The sequence below is a fragment of the Caenorhabditis elegans genome, chromosome I (assembly GCF_000002985.6).
Source record: "Caenorhabditis elegans chromosome I".
Lineage (NCBI taxonomy): Eukaryota > Metazoa > Nematoda > Chromadorea > Rhabditida > Rhabditidae > Caenorhabditis > Caenorhabditis elegans.
Window position 1 is genome coordinate 117588 of NC_003279.8, and position 16700 is coordinate 134287.

Genomic DNA, 16700 nt, shown 5'->3' on the forward strand with positions numbered 1-16700 from the left:
GAAAAATCGAAAATTTTAGAAAAAAAAACATCAAAATTTTTGACAAACTGCATAATCAGTCAATATTCTAAAAAAAAATACGATCGCACAAAAATAAACAACGACGCAACGACACTCCGCGGTTACTAAGCTCCGCCCACGATTTCATTTGCACTGCGTTGAGTCGGCCGTATTGTTATTCAAACATGAATGAATATACTGGTGAAGTTTAAAAAATTGGGTGTTTAGTTTTGAAGAAAATAATTTTTTTGGAATTTTGAATAAAGCACAATTGGCAGCTGAAACTGGACTTTCAGACAAATTTTGAACGGTGGTTGTTGATGCTTTGAGTTTATATTGTTATTCAAACATGTATGAACTTGTAAAGTGCTTGTAAAACTTGTAAGTTGCTTGTTCGCTCATTCTGAAATAAAATTTAAATTAAATAAAAGTTCACGTGATACAAAAAAGCCAACTTATTGATTGAAATCGATAAAATCGATAAGAAATTCATTCATTTAATAGTTTTTAACAAACAACAAATGCGATCAAAAAGTTCGGAAGGTGATTTACAACCAGAGGACACCCAATCCAGAGAAGATAAAGAGACGACTGCTACGTATAGTGAGGATACAAAGCCAGGTAAATACAGTAGTCCTACCTTAAAATTACAGTAACCCAGCTGACTAAATATCATAATAAAACTTGCAAAAAAATGATGTAAAATCTTAGTTTTTAGTCTTTTGAACTGGTAGAAACTGTGTTAGCGCCACTTTTTGACTCTAAATAGAAAAATTTCCCATTTTAAAAGAGTTGTATTATGATACACTGCGTGGCGTGTAAAATACCAAAAAATAAGCGCGGTTTTTTTTTTCGTAAAATCACAGGGAAAAATCCGAAATCGGAACTCCAATCAGCCGCCAACATCCCACGGGCCCAATAACTTCTGGGTTTTGTTTCAACAATCTCATTTACTCCAATTCCAGAAACCCAAAAGGAGAGAAACGCGGCACTGGACAATCTTGCCAAGACCCCAATCCAGTTAGTCGTCCAACCAACTCCTCTCACACCAGCCATCACGCCATGCGAAGCACCACCACCACCACCTCCACCAAAACCCTCTAGCGATAATAACAACTCGAAACGATTGAAAGTGAAAGATCAACTGATTGAAGTGCCCAGCGATGAAGTAGGCCGAGTTGAGAATAATATAGACAATTTCCCGTTCTATCATGGATTCATGGGAAGGAACGAGTGTGAGGCGATGTTGAGCAATCATGGAGACTTTTTGATTCGAATGACGGAAATTGGGAAGAGGGTCGCCTATGTGATTAGTATCAAGTGGAAGTATCAAAATATTCATGTTCTAGTGAAACGGACCAAGACGGTGAGAGTTGTTTGGTATTATCATTTAGTTTCGTTTCAAATCAGACCGAGATACATACAAATATTGAAGTTCAAATTTAGAACATGTTGCATCGCAATGTGTTCATTGTGCTCCCTGAAGCATTATGCGGACATCACGAATTACATAAATTATTTTAACCAATGGTGGGCGGCAAATTGACAAATTGCCGATTTGCCGAATTTGCCAAAAATTTTCGGAAAATTGTATTTTTGCACATTTTTTTTAAATTTCAAAATTTCAAATTTTATCGGCAAAATTGTATGCATCCTATGAATATTTCTACATCTGTTTCGAAAAGTAAGCAAATTATATGAAAATATCTAAAGAAAAGGGGAAAAAATTCGAAAAGGCACAGTTTTCAGTGTTTCCGTCTTACAAAAAAAACCTCGAAAAACTTTCGGCAAATAAGCAAACCGGCAAATTGCCGGAAATTATAGTTTCAGGCAAATCGGCAAACCGGCTATTTGCCGAATTTGCCGAACGGCAGTAGCCTCTCACCCCTGATTTGAACATGGTGCATTGCATCACCGCTCCTCGACTTGGAAAGTTTATATCGGTAGATATTTGCAGCAGATGTAATTTACTGATATTTTCAGAAAAAGCTCTACTGGACCAAAAAGTACGCCTTCAAATCCATCTGTGAGCTTATTGCCTATCACAAGCGAAATCACAAGCCGATTTATGAGGGCATGACGTTGATCTGTGGCCTGGCACGACATGGATGGCAGCTGAACAACGAGCAGGTCACATTGAATAAGAAGTTGGGAGAGGGACAGTTTGGAGAAGTGCACAAAGGATCGCTGAAGACATCTGTATTTGCAGCCCCGGTCACTGTTGCCGTGAAGACCTTGCACCAGAACCATCTATCCGCCAATGAGAAGATCTTGTTCCTAAGAGAGGCCAATGTGATGCTCACCCTGTCTCATGTAAGCTACCTGTTTCAAGTTGAACTAAACTAAAATTAATTTCAGCCAAATGTGATAAAATTCTACGGAGTATGCACCATGAAGGAGCCCATCATGATTGTCATGGAGTTTTGCGACGGGAAATCCCTGGAGGACGCTCTACTCTCCAAGGAAGAAAAAGTGTCAGCTGAGGACAAGATTCTCTACCTTTTCCACGCCGCCTGCGGTATTGATTATTTGCACGGAAAGCAGGTTATTCACAGGGATATTGCGGCGAGAAATTGTTTGTTGAATTCCAAAAAGATCGTGAGTTTGTTTTTCAAAAATTTCTGAATCTATGTGAATGAAAAAATAAATTTCAGCTGAAAATCTCCGACTTTGGATTGTCGGTCAAAGGAGTTGCTATAAAGGAGCGAAAGGGAGGATGTCTGCCGGTCAAGTACATGGCTCCGGAGACATTGAAGAAGGGGTTGTACAGTACTGCCTCTGATATTTATAGGTGAGCCTACGAGCATACATAGACATTGGTAGTGGCGTCAGCGGTGGCCTAGAAACCTTATCCGCGTCTGAAGGTTAATCAACCTCACACAAGTCTCTATGATTTCCAGCTACGGCGCTCTAATGTACGAAGTCTACACGGACGGAAAGACGCCATTCGAAACGTGCGGGCTACGTGGAAATGAGCTCCGAAAAGCGATCATCGGGAAGAGAATCAGCTTGGCCGTTGAGGTAGAGCTACCAGTGTTCATTGCCAACATTTTCGAGCAAAGCAGGCAGTACGAGACCGAAGATCGCATAAGCTCCAAGCAAATTATTCAGATTTTTAAGGAGGTTTGTGAAGCATTTTATCGGTTTTTTGTTCAAAAAATTAGTAATTTTCCAGGAAGTCGGATTCCATGAAATTGAGACAAGTGGGATACTGCATAAGCTTGTCAATTCTCTTCCGAGAATTCACAATAAGGAAAGAAAACCCGCGGCGGTGGCAGTGTAATAAATATCTGAAAATCCCCCCACCCCTGAAAATATTTGACTGTATTTTTTAAATCAAACACACAACGCACACAAACAGACAGACAGAAAGCCTAAGTACACAGAGAAAATGTTTGAGGTGAGGTGCGAAAGGGAGGAGGCTAGAACACCTACTTTACGCCAACAAGTTATGACTTTTTGGAATTCAAAATGTCGTTTTTTGCTAGTTCACTGCTTACCTACAAACCTTCCTACCTTGTCTGCCTACCTTCCTTCCTATTCTCTTATTGCAAGATCTTTTGAATTTTTCTGAAACGTCTGTCTACTTCTGCGTCATTTGCAAACAGGCTGTTCTCAGTTTTAGGGGGTGGCAGCACCCACAAAAAAACATTGGAACAGAAATCAGTCGGAGTGATCTACTAGATTAGATAAACATTAGATATCAGTTTGGAAAAGTTAAACATTATTAACTCACAATGGATTTTCTTATTGTGTTTCTTGATATAAAGCGTTGAGCGGTATTGATACCATTACAATGCACTAAGCTAAAGGCTGTCAGAGCCGAATGAAAAACATGATACATCGAGCATGCGGCAATTGGCGTTCGGAAAATCGGCAAATTAAGATTTGCCGGAAATGTTTTGAGGGATTTTTTATAAGATTTAAATGTGCCTTTTTGAAATTGTGTCCCGTTTTCTTTAGATATTTTTATAGGATTCGCTCACTTTTCAAAATAGACGTAGGAGAATTCATAGGATGCATACACTTTTGCCGATTGAAATTTAAATTCTGAAATTTCCAATAAAAGTGCATCACCACAATTTGCCGACTTTTGGCAATTGCCGTTTCTCCGGCAAATTCGACAAACCGGCAATTTGCCGATTTGTCGATTTGCCAGAAATTTTCAATTCCGGCAATTTTTCGATTTGCCAATTTGCCGAGAATTTCAATTCCGTCAATTTGCCATATTGCCGGAAAAAATCGTTTGCCGCCCATCCCTGGTTCGAACTCCTAGAATGGTAGAATATGAGTATACTAAAAATAATTTGAACAGAACTGGAACTGGAAGAAAAATTTTTTACCGACGTCTTCTGAGAAAATTTCGTGAAAATTGAGTTTTTATCACTTTCTGACTCACAATAAAAAAAATTTCCAAAATTTTTTGAATAGTTCTCGATCGTTTCCAAACTGGTCTTCCGACATTCAGGTGCGTGATTGGTAAATATGAGGGAACTGCCATAATCAAATGAAAAACACGGTGTATCGTCTGAGAAAACCTTAAACTGTTCCGTTTTAGTAATTGGACAAGGATCTGCTGAATCTCGCTACTATAGCAACCGACATCTTGCGGGTCCAAAAAAGATTGATCTTGAAAATTTGATCCAAGTTTATTTAATCGCCGCCACACACACACTCACAAAAAAATCAATCAAATCACCCATATCAGTTGCGCGATTTCTAGTTTCTAGGCGCGAAAATCAAAAGGAGGAGAAGAAGCATTTCCGCATTACTCGTGTGTGTGCCGTTTCCGTTTATTTGTCCCTCAGGCTCCCCTCTCTGTTTTTTTTGTTTGCGAAAACTGTCTCTCTCTCTCTCTCTCCATCACTTTTCTGTTGCGGAATAGAGGGAGAGAGAGAGAATTTCGGAGGGAAAAATACCTGAAATGTGATCCTCTCTCTGTATGTCATTGACTGTTGCGCGAGAGCCTTTTCCCGCGCGCGCGAGCCTCCCACCTACCCGTCGACGAGCCTATTTTCTTGTCGGCGGTGCCATTCGGCAATACACGTCCCTCTCTCTTCTTGCTCTAGAAACATTCGGATTTTGATTTTTTGATTTTTCATGGTGGATCTGTAGGCTTTTTTAGGCCATCTTGGACTTTGTGGTGGCCTAATATATGGTGTATTTTCCAATTTATCATATTTGCTTTAGTATTGTCCGACTTGTAGGCAAATTGCACCATTTTAAGCCAAGTAATAAAGCTTTGAAGTTTGGCTGCCTAGGTTTTTCTAGCCACCAAACAATTTTTTTGTTTTCACAGCACACTTTTTTAAAGACTGTCATAAGTTTTCAAAATTCTTTGAAAAATTTTACACCGAATTTTGAGATCTTTAAGTTTGGTGGCCTAAATTTTTCAAAATTTTCTATGCCACCAGACTGAAACGTCCTAACTCTATTTGAATTATCTTTGAAACTATGAAAACTACAAGTTCGACTAAATATGGCTTATCCAATTAAACTCGATTGGTGGCCTAGAAAACCAATTTCGATTTATTTCATTTTCTAGGCCACCAATAATCTTGTTCGAAAATTACTTTTATTTAATTACAGTGGAGTTTGGAATACTTACTGCCATGGGCTGTAAGATGTTGCTCGCCTAACTTTTTCTATGCCAGCAACCAAAAAGTGGTGTTGGTGGCCGACAAACCCAAACTTGGACAATTGCATTTTCTAGGCCATCATTTTTTTTAAACTAATCGTTGTTGGTTTAGTCTACTGTAAAAAATCAAATCGATAAGAACATTGGGAGCCAAGCTTTGGAGTTGGTGGCCTAGATTTTTCTAGGTCACTAACTTGAAATGTCTGTAACTCTAAAAAATAATTTAGAGATATATAACAGAATTAGTAGGCTAATTTTAGGATGAGAAACTATTTAAACAATTGGTGGACTAGAAACTGAATTTTGAAATTTCTAGGCCACCAATTCCAAATAAGCCTATTTCACTCCTGAATTGAGATAAAACGCTGAAATTTTGGACATATTAGAATACGCTATATTTGAAAAAATGGAATTGGTGACCTAGAAAATATTTTTTTGAAATTTCTGCTCCACCAATTTCAATTATAGCATAACTCATTTCATAGTTGTAGGACGGTGATTGAAATTTAGGATAGACAGATTTTAAACCAAAACAGATTGATGGCCCTTGAAATTTCTAGGCCACCTCTCCAGAAAAAAATCTGAAAATTGTTTTTATTTCTAATTCATTTTCTTCGTCCGTTTTTCATCTCTCGAGGATCTTATCCCCTTGTCTTACGTCTCCCACCCGCTGCTATTTGGGCGACCTTCATAACTGTGAAAATTCTCACCATTCTCCCTCTCTCGTTTTTGCCCCCCCCCCCCGGTCTCCTATCATTGTTCAAGTACACCTGTTGTCCCATAACATCTGCCAACCAATTTTTTCCAATTTTGCCACAATTTTTATTCAAAAAAGTGCATTGCAGCGGCAGGCATGCCTCACTCGTACACACACTTGAGCATACAGGAAAAGCGAAAAAATCAGTGATTGTTTGGATTCCTGGCTCTTTCTAGGAAAAAAACTCTTCCATTTTTGTAGTGCACATCAAAATGATCAAGCTGGTTAATTTTCAAGTGACTCCCAAAAAAATAACTGAGAAAGTTGCGTTTTAAAGTTTCTAGGCCATTGTGGGATTTCTAGGTAGGTTTTTGAAAATAGAAGACAGTCTTGCACTAAAGTTTTGATTAGGCTGTTAAATGATTTTTGTCAGTACGTTTTTTGGAACTTCGATTTTTGCCAAAAATTCCTTTTTTAGTTTTTGTTTCAGTTTTTTGCAAATTTTTATTTCTTCCATATCTTACAACATTTAGAAGGTCTCAAAGTCTCTGATAGCCAAGAATTGACTCTAATGACGTTATGAGCTCCGAGACTATTTTAACCTTTTTCCCTTTTAAGCATAAAATATATAAATATCAAAAATTTAATACAAAAACTTCTCGTTTCGAAACGTTTCGAAATCCTCCAGTTAAAAAAAAATTAGATTACGGCATCGGAAAAATTGCGAAACTTTTGAATCTGAGGGATTTTCAATAGAGGGTCCCGCCAGGAATTTGAGTTTTTAACAGTACCCTTTCCATCGTCCTTCCCGAAGCCCATTACATCATCATTAATTTTGCGACCTTTCTAAAAGCGGTCATGGGGGGGGGGACATGTGTTTGTTGCATATACAGGGACCCCCCGCCACAACCACCGCAACTAGAGATAAAGATCTGCTGCACACAGACAGCTGGCACATGGATGGACAGAATGTCTCCTTAATTTTACCGCCTATTTCATAATAATAAAAGTAGAACGGGGGGCAGAAAAGAGAATGATTGCGAAACCACCTGCTTGGCTGTCAGCGCATAAACTTTTCGGAAATTTTGGGTCCCACCACGCTTTTTTCGGTAACAAATTTTGAGATTTCTCGATACACCATGATGTCTTTTGGTGGAATTTTGGGTTATCATGGCTAATACAAAGCTTTAACGTGCCTTGAACTTTCGCAATTTGAACTTTTGGCCTTTACTTAAAAATTTCGATGGGGCTCTATAAGCCATGTGGTTTCGAACTTTTCCTGAAAATTTAGATTTTTGTTCATGCACCATGTTGTTTTTTTTTTGGAATAATTGAGGAATTCCTTACTTTTAAAGTAAAAAGTTTGGTGAGATCCATGTGTTTTCATATTATTCAGTTGGTAAATTATACAGATTATTGACTGAAGGTTAATTTTTTGTTGGGAAAATAAAAATCGCCAAAATCAATAAAATCGTATTTAGAAGTAGGGTTTCCATATAGGCGGTAAAAGGCTTGTCTGCCTGACAATAAGACGACCGCCGCTCGCCTCAATCCGCGGCGGAGGCAGGCAGGGTTCAGGTAGGCACTGAAACCGCGCCTGCTTACCATGATGTTCCGTTCTTGTCGATGCACCATGATAATTTTGGGTTACATTTTGAGCCTTTTCGAAAAATTAATGGTGGAAAATTTCAAGCTGAATTTTAATATTTATTTTTTTAACCGTATTGTGGGACATGCAAATGTCTTTCATTTTGTGTCCCTTCACTCTAACGTCTTCAGAATTTTCGAACTTCTCGATGCACCATAATGCTGTTTGGCGATAACTTTAGAGTAAGAATGGTAGCGATTTTTGCGATGCACCATGACGTTTTTATCGATTTTCAGAAAAAAAATCACTCCGAGACCCAAATAGTTTCATTCTCGACGCACTATAACGTTTTCGAAGTAAATTTCAAAATTGCTTCTCGGAAAAGTTTTTTGAGACCTACATGCACCTTTAATCTTCTTTGGAAACTTTGGAATTTCCGCCGAATACTCTCATTTCAGTTGTTCTCGATGCACCATGATGGTATTTTTTTCAAATTACTTTTTTTTGATTTTTCCATGAGAGGACCAATATCTGTCTTTATAACGGCGCATTCTGTAACCAAATTTTGAAATTCCACGACATTCTGCTCTCATCGATTCAACATGATAATTTTAAAATGAAATTTAGCGATTTTTCGGGAAAAAAACAGTTTCGAGATTTTCTAGTTATTGGACACTCTGCACCTTGCTTATTTGGAAATTACATTTTAAACCGACAACCCTTCAAAAACTGCTTTTCGTCGATGCACTATGAGTGCATAATTTTGTGTAAATCGTGGTGGGCCTCTAAAAAAACCGAAAAAAAAAACGTATAAAACGCAAACAAATTGTTTTTGTTGTAATGTTGACACCAACAGATTCGGCGTGGAATATACGGAAGATCGGATTTCCAAAAAAACAACCGCTCTCCTGTTTTCGACGTTCCGCCGCTTTTTATGGGAGAAGTAGTATGTACCTTTAAGGGTACTGTAGCCCCTTGAATATTGGCCTAAAAGTGAAACTAGTGTTGCCAAAAAAAAACGAGATGACCAGTTTCAATATGTCATTTACATCTACACATTTCTAAAATCTCATTTTAAATTCCATTGTTTTCTCGTTTCTTCTGTCCCAAAGTACCGTATCCTCATCCTTCTACCACCTTAATTTGCATTTCTTCTTCCTTATTCACTCTTCTTCCCCTGGACGAAAAATGTTGCACGACAACAACAAAAGAGACCCGCCCCCCACCATCGGTTTCTCTGAACCTCTAACTGTCCCCGCCCCCTTTTGGGAGCCCACTGTCTTTTCTTTTTTTCTTTGGTCGCTGATTATGACGGATCGTTTTTGTCGTTTTTGTATTACAGGAATACAAATTTCCCAAAACGCGTATTGCACAACATATTTGACGTGCAAAATATCTAGTAGCGAAAACTATAGTAACTCTTTAAATGACTTTTGTAGCACTGATGCCGATTTAATTAAATTATTTATTAACAGATAAAATATTAAAAGAAAACACGACAATTCAAAAAAATTCATTTCGTAAATCGAGCCCGTAAATCGACACAAGCGCTACAGTAGTCATTTAAAGAATTACTGTTTTTTCGCTACGAGATATTTTGTGCGTCAAATATGTTGCGCAATACGCATTCTTATAATTTTGTGTACCCGTAGTATATTTTTGTCTCTCTGATTTCCATTGCAATTTTTTAATTCCATATTTTTTTGGTGACAAATTTCTCCGCTTATCAATTTTTTTTTCAACCACATAATTATTAACCCCAAAACATCGCAGATTTTCAGGTAAAATGCCAGTCGTGAGCGTTAGACCTTTTTCTATGAGAAATGGTGAGCAATTTTTTTGAAGTTTTTTTTTGAAATTTTTAATTTTTCCAGAAGGCTTCTCAAACGGGCATAACACGTGGAACGACGCCGAATTTTGGAAACCGTGAGTTTTCGGCAAATAAGCTAACAGTCTAAGAAACACGAAAAAAAATCCAATTTTCTTTTCAAAATTCGTGATTTTCGGATGATTTTTGAACTTTTTGATTAATGTTCCCACTGAAAATCCTCCAAATCTCTAAAAATCCGCTTCTAAAAAAGCCTCAAATGGCCTTGCGAGAATAGACGGAATGTTCAAGGATGACTGGTATAAAATCGGCAAACGTGTTGCCATTCAAACAGAATATCTCGAAATTTCGCCTTCCTTTTTTTTAAGTGGGTCGGATATTTAACATACAGAAGAGAATAGGGAGAGAAAAGAGGGAAAAGAGGGGAAAAGTCTTCTTGGAAACAACCTCGAACCGCAATTAAGTTTTTGCCTCACCCTTCAATTTTCGTGAGAAAGTTAAAAATCCAAATTTTTTTCTCCTTTTTTAAAAAAAGATTTCCTCCTCAAAAATTCAAAGGATCGAATTTTTTGTTACACGCCTGCCTCCTTTTTATTACCCTTGTTCTTGATCGCAACCTCTTTTCTAGATTACTTGAAAAAATGCGCTATTTTTTTTCCTTTTTCAACAGAGTCAATTTCAAAGGTGCTGTGGAAAAAGTTTCGGTTTTTTTTTGCAAAAATAATCGAAATTTGTTCGTTTATACTGCTTAAAAAATGACCAAAATTTCAAGTAATTCATTCGAAAAATCGATTTTTTTGAAATATACAAAAATTTTCAATTTTTCATATCTGAAAACACAATTTTTTCGATTTTTCATTTTTCTTGGAAAAAACACAAAAAAAAACTGTATTTAATTTCCCACTTAATACTACGATATCCAAGCCCCGCCTCCGCGTATTGTACGTGAACACGGCGGCCCAAAATTACACACTATCTCACACACGTTAAATGAGTGATACCGTACTCTCTCTGTTTTTTCTTTCATTTTTTCGGCGCCGAAAATTTTCAATTTTTGGTGGTTCTTTTGGCGGGATTTTTCGGATTTTTGTCGCGTTCACACACACACACCAGTTGGTGTTGCCTGTCGTCACCCACCCGCCCCACTCTTTGTCCGTGTACTGCTTTGCCATTTGTGCGCGCGTACCGCTGCCCGTCTGTCTTTCTCATCATATGCGCCTCGTTTTGTCGCTTTTTCTCCATTTGCCCTTCCTACATGGGTACCTGCGGTTTTCATCGAAAATATCCTTAAAAATTCCGAAAAACCTCTATTTTTCGATTTTTGAATCGATTTTCGCCCAAACATAACCATTTTTCAGAATGAAGGAAGAACAAATCGCCTATAAATTGCCAGGGGCTTGGTATTACGAGGAGGACACTGCCTCGTGCTCTCCAGTCAGCGATCCGGAGGATATTGCGCAGTTTCTCAACTACAGAACGTCGATAGGCGTGCAAAATGTCACAGAGTCCGTGGAAGTTCCGACGTCGGAGCATGTCGCCGAGATTGTTGGTCGTCAAGGTAAAAATTGCCTTTTTAGTCAAATCTACAGTTTCCACAAATTTTCAGGCTGCAAAATTAAGGCACTGCGCGCCAAGACCAACACCTACATCAAGACACCGGTTCGCGGAGAAGATCCAATTTTCGTGGTCACCGGACGCCTGGAGGACGTGAACGAGGCGAAACGAGAGATCGACTGCGCCGCCGAGCACTTCACACAGATCCGTGCGTCGAGAAGACATACACAAGGTAGGTGACCGTAGGCAGCCGGTTCCTGAGCGCCTTGTTCAGTTGTTCCAGGAGCCCATGCACCTGGACAGATCACGAGCTATGTCAGAGTTCCGTTAAGAGTTGTCGGACTCGTCGTCGGACCGAAAGGAGCGACTATCAAGCGAATTCAACAGGACACCCACACGTACATCATTACGCCGAGCCGAGAAAGGGAGCCCGTTTTTGAGGTAATTTTGTTGGAGAGCATAGAGTTTTGGAGCAAAATTCTCAGCAATTTCATGCTTTTTAACAAAAACAGAGAAGTTTCTAGTTTCGGCTTAGAAAATACTGAAAATCGGCTTTTCCATGGCATATATCGTGCTGAAAATCTACTTTTGACTGAAAAATTCAAGTTTATGACTAAGAAAAGTTAGATAATTAGACCATGCTATTATTTCATAATATTGGTCCAATTTTTGTTGCTTTGCTGAAAATTAACAAAATTTAAAAATCGGCGGGGTTTCTGAAATATTTCTGTATAAAAACCGATTTCAACTCCAATTTTCCTCGATTTTTACATATAAGTAATCTAGAAAAATTGTAAAATGGGGAGAATTCATAAGAAAATCGGCTGTTTTGTAGCAAAGTTTGTAAATATATCATTCTGAAAGTCTCAGCGATAACCGTGATTCTAGAAAACCTCATCAGGATTTGATTTCTGCGACACACTTCTCTCGAGTTTTACATAGAAGTTGTTCATTACAAATTTCTATTTTTAAGGTCCCCATTACCATTGTCAATCTTTCATTCCGATTATTTGTTTTTCCTCGTCACTGCAAGAAGGGGAGCCTAATGCCTAGACAGAGACAGAAAACACATGTGTGTTTGTAAGTGTCTGGTGTGATATACCCAATTCTTTTCGGCCGTCTCTTGTTTTCTTCCTGACACCGAGTTTCGAGCGATTTTCGAGGTCGTACAGTTGTGAATTGGCTGCCACTGCTGTGGCAAACAAACAAAAACAATCAAACTTGTGCGGAATTGATATTCTAAAGAGAATAAAGAGCAACCATGGGCGCCGAAACGAGCAGCGGAAGGGCTTGTGACCTCTTGGTGTGAATTTTAAACGGTTTCCTTCCATCCGAAATGCTAAAAATTCCTCGGGAGCCGTTTAGGGTCTTCACTGAGAGATGATGATTAGAATCTTTTAATTTGGTAGAATTCCCCCCGCGGGACCGATTAATGTTGCATGTCGTCTTCTTCTTCTTGGCAGCAAAATATCATTGTTGATGAGATATCTCAGTTTGATGCTCAATGACGCCTTGAGAAACATCCAGCACACAGTAGATTAGTCGAATTACCGATGGATGGGGCCGCCCGGGTTTTTGGAGCCAAGAGTCACGCGATGGGGAGTCCACATACACACGCACCAACTCTTTCATTCCATCTAACAGGGTAGTAGGGTGAAGAAAAGGGGGGGGATCGCGATGACAAAGAGACTCAATTAATTAAATGACCGGGGCGGGCGCCAAATTGCACATATGCTTGGTTTTATTGCACCGTTGGCTCAGGGAGAGCAACATTTTGTGGCAGCACCAGGGGTACTTCAAAATGACGAACAAAGGTCGTTGTTGTTTCTATAGGAAGGCTTCCGAACTTTTGAACAGTAATCAGATCATATTAGGGTTATGTAATTGACGGTTTTGACCGTATGTGTCTATAGATGCGTGTGTGTGTGTGTGTGTGGCGACATAAATTACCGTATCCGCATGGCCTTTTTCCTCCTTCCTCACAATGGTAATTATCATCCCCCACTACTCTGGGTCGCCGGACGAACTGTGAATGTGTTGACAGTGCGGGCCCACTAGTACATGACATCTTGCCCCGGTGCGGTGCGCTCATCGTTATTCCTCCCAATTTAGTTGTCCGTTTGACACAAATGCCTCCGGTACCCTGGACGAGACAAGGAGGTGATGGATTTGCCAGGCGGGGAAGGAATTACATGATGTTTGGGAGAATATGAGGGAAAGGTACAGAAGCTTCACCTCGGATATTATATGCGTTCTAAAAAGACCAATTGTCGTTTTTGTTCGTGGCTCAAATGAATAATTGGTATGGAAATATAGAAAAATGTCCGACTAGTTTGGTAATAGAATTGTTTCGTTTTGAACATTTCAAAAATACCTCAAATAGTGCACTTGAGATCTTTGTTGAATTTTCAAAGGTTTTATTTTCAGATAAATTGAGCATTTTCCATACTTATAAAATCAATTTTTGGTTCAAAAACTTCTAATTTTCTCACCGAAAAAGTTCTCACAAGACAGTGACAGAGGTCGCGTGTCGTTTTGATATCCATCTCGATAATCAGAGATTGTGATCTATGCCTCAATGACACAGTTCCGCGAAGGAGTCCGAGAAAAACGTACAAAATTGGGGAAAAATATTGGAAATAACATTTATTGAAAAATTAAAAAAAAAACATAAACTATTTAAATTCACAAAAATTCGGAAGCATATTTCCTATAATGAAAACAAAAAATTCTGAAAATGTGTACTGCACAACATATTTGACGCGCATAATCTCTTGTAGCAAAAACTACAGTAATTCATAAAATTGACTACTGTAGCGCTTGTTTTGAGTTACGTGCTCTACGAAATGAATTTAAATAATTTATCGATGGAAAAATAATTTTAAGCAGAAAATGAGAAAATAATATGAAGAAACAAAAAGAAATTCGAGTTACGTGCTCTAAGAAATGAATTTAAAAAATTTATCGATGGAAAAATATTTTTAAGAAGAAAATGAGAAAATAATATGAAGAAACGAAAAGAAATTCATTCGAAAATCGAGCGCGTAAATCCAGAGCTACAGTAATCAGTGAAAGAATTACTGTAGTTTTCGCTACTAGATATTTAGTGCGTCAAATATGTTGCGCAATACACATTTCTGGAATTTTGTGTTTCCGTAATAAAATAAGTTTTTTGCGAGAACTACAAAAATATAACTATTTCTATTCCAGGTGACCGGCCTCCCACATAACGTCGAGGCTGCCCGCAAGGAGATCGAGACGCACATCTTCCAGCGAACCGGAAATCTTCCAGAAACCGACAATGACTTTGCCGGACAGTTGGCCGGTGTCTCGTTGATGGTGCAGAAGCAGCAACAGGCTCAACAACAAATGCAGGAGGCTCAGCAACAATCGATGTTCTATCGAAGAGCATTCGGCAACAGTAATCCGTTCAATCAGAAGGAGATGTCGTCGTCGCCATTCGGAATGGAGAGCTCGTTGGGATTGGACGCGTTGCTCCGCAGTTTCCCATCGATGCGTAGTTCGTTGACTCCGGAATCTCTTTCCGGTACTGGACTGTCTTCTCGTCCATCGTTGGGAGGAGGACAATCGGCGAAACAAGATCTGCCAACCTACGACTACTGGGGAACCAACAACTCGCTTAATGATATTATGGAGAACGGTAAGCTTTTTTTGCGAATTTTAATAAGAATTTTAAATGACAAATAAGGATTTTTCAGAAATTCTCAGCCGCAAGTACGATGCCCTGTCCGCATGGTCGTCGATGGGATTGGAGAAACGCGAGGAATCCCCAACCAATGGGTATATATTTTTGAAGGAATTTTATAAATTTTTGAAATAAAACTAAAAATTGCAATTTTCCTTCAAAGTTCTAAATTTTTGAAAGAAAATTTGATTTTCCGCTAAAAAATTTAAAAAAAAAACAAGTTTTCGTGTTTTCCACTCGGAACCTGACGGCTTCTTATCAATTTTTTAAATAAAAAATAACGTTTCTAAAACTCAGAATGTTTAAAAAATTTCACATTAAAAAATTATTTTTCCGAAATCTTGAACCTATCCGTTTTTGAAAATAAAAAAGAGTAAAATCGTAGTTTTCTCTATAAAAATTATAATTTTCATTTGAAATTCAAAAATTTTTAAATAAAATTGGATTTTGTCCGTCAGAAATCTATAAAAAGAAAATTTTTTTTGAACAATAAAAGAAAAATTGTAATTTTCTTTTGAACTTCAAAAAAATATGTTTTTTTTCACATGCAAAAAATTGATTTTTTCAAAACCTCGTTTTTGAGAGAAAAAGGTGAAATTCCAATTTTAAGAGGTAAAGTTAAATTTATTTATTTTATGAGAAAAACTTGAAATTTAAAGGAAAATTACTGAAATTTACAATTTATCATACATATTTTTTAATTTCGACATATCTCGAAATATCAAGTCGTAAATTTTTTCCACAAAAGTGTGATATTCTCTTTAAAAACTAGAAAATTTCAATTGTAAATTTATGAAAAATCAAATTTTTTGCAGGCTCATGTCCTCCCTCAAAGGAACATCCGCCGGCTTCGGTCTTCTCAGCACAATCTGGTCTGGCGGAAACATGAATCTGAGCCCAGGATCGTTGGCTTCAGCATCTGCCTCGCCGACTTCATCGACCTGCGATCACAACGATCATACTCTCGTGCCGATCAATGGATAAGCTGTGGATCCATTCATCATTCCATTACTATCGTGTAGACTCTCATCTAGCAAAAACCCATCCTCAACGAGTTCCAAATTCATCTTTCCATTCTTTAAAAGACTCTTTTTCCCATTTTCTACTTTGTTCATCGGTGTACGAGTCCCTCCATTCCCATTTTCTCACCTCTTTACTACATTACTAGAACACACAAAAATCACCATCATTCTCACCCCAAAATCCTAGACAAAAAAAACGAAAAAAATCACATATATTTATATATAACTATTATTATTTGTTATTCATATTTTTGAAATATCTATATTATATATATTTATATATGTAACCCATGCAGTCCCCCAATATATATTCCTACAGTAGGTTTTTTTGGAAAATCTGTAACTTTCTCTATTATTCTTTTTTGCATTATGATAGGACGACCAACTCATGTTTTAAACAAAAATTATATATATTATAAGGATTTCCTCTTTTCTCTCTATCTCTCACCTAGTGTTTAACTCCCAATTTTCCCCCTCTCTACTACGCACAACTAACGGAGAATTGAGAGGCCTTTTATATTTATAGCACCTCTTTATAATTAAAAACTCGAGTGATCCCCACCTCACCCATCAAATTTATCGTATTTTGTAAAAGTTCTGATATATTCCACAGATTTTGGTGTATGTGAATGAAGCGATTCGTGTCGTCTCTCCATATTCTGGTATC

The 16700-nt window shown here is 38.0% G+C and overlaps 2 protein-coding genes across 4 annotated transcripts; both read left to right on the forward strand.

Annotated features, from left to right (window-relative positions):
* Positions 1-505: 505 nt before the first annotated feature.
* On the forward strand, positions 506-3314 carry spe-8 (Spermatocyte protein spe-8). Its single transcript, NM_058279.2, has 7 exons — positions 506-621; positions 966-1366; positions 1984-2313; positions 2359-2598; positions 2655-2791; positions 2901-3123; positions 3176-3314. The coding sequence occupies exons 1-7, from the start codon at positions 522-524 to the stop codon at positions 3281-3283; spliced, it is 1539 nt and encodes a 512-aa protein (NP_490680.1). The 5' UTR covers positions 506-521; the 3' UTR covers positions 3284-3314.
* A 6383-nt stretch (positions 3315-9697) lies between these two features.
* Positions 9698-16683, forward strand: mex-3 (the record flags this gene model as incomplete). 3 transcript variants are annotated; one of them, NM_058280.9, is made up of 8 exons in its annotated part: positions 9698-9749; positions 9798-9849; positions 11110-11309; positions 11358-11537; positions 11589-11746; positions 14516-14966; positions 15025-15106; positions 15827-16683. In NM_058280.9, the coding sequence occupies 8 exons, from the start codon at positions 9710-9712 to the stop codon at positions 15993-15995; spliced, it is 1332 nt and encodes a 443-aa protein (NP_490681.2). The 3 variants fall into 3 exon arrangements, with proteins under 3 accessions (NP_490681.2, NP_001367884.1, NP_001293263.1); NM_001381229.2 differs by lacking the exons at positions 9698-9749; positions 9798-9849 and having other exon boundaries at positions 11580-11746; positions 15827-16680; NM_001306334.3 differs by lacking the exons at positions 9698-9749; positions 9798-9849; positions 11110-11309; positions 11358-11537; positions 11589-11746 and having other exon boundaries at positions 14675-14966; positions 15827-15995.
* Positions 16684-16700: the final 17 nt, after the last annotated feature.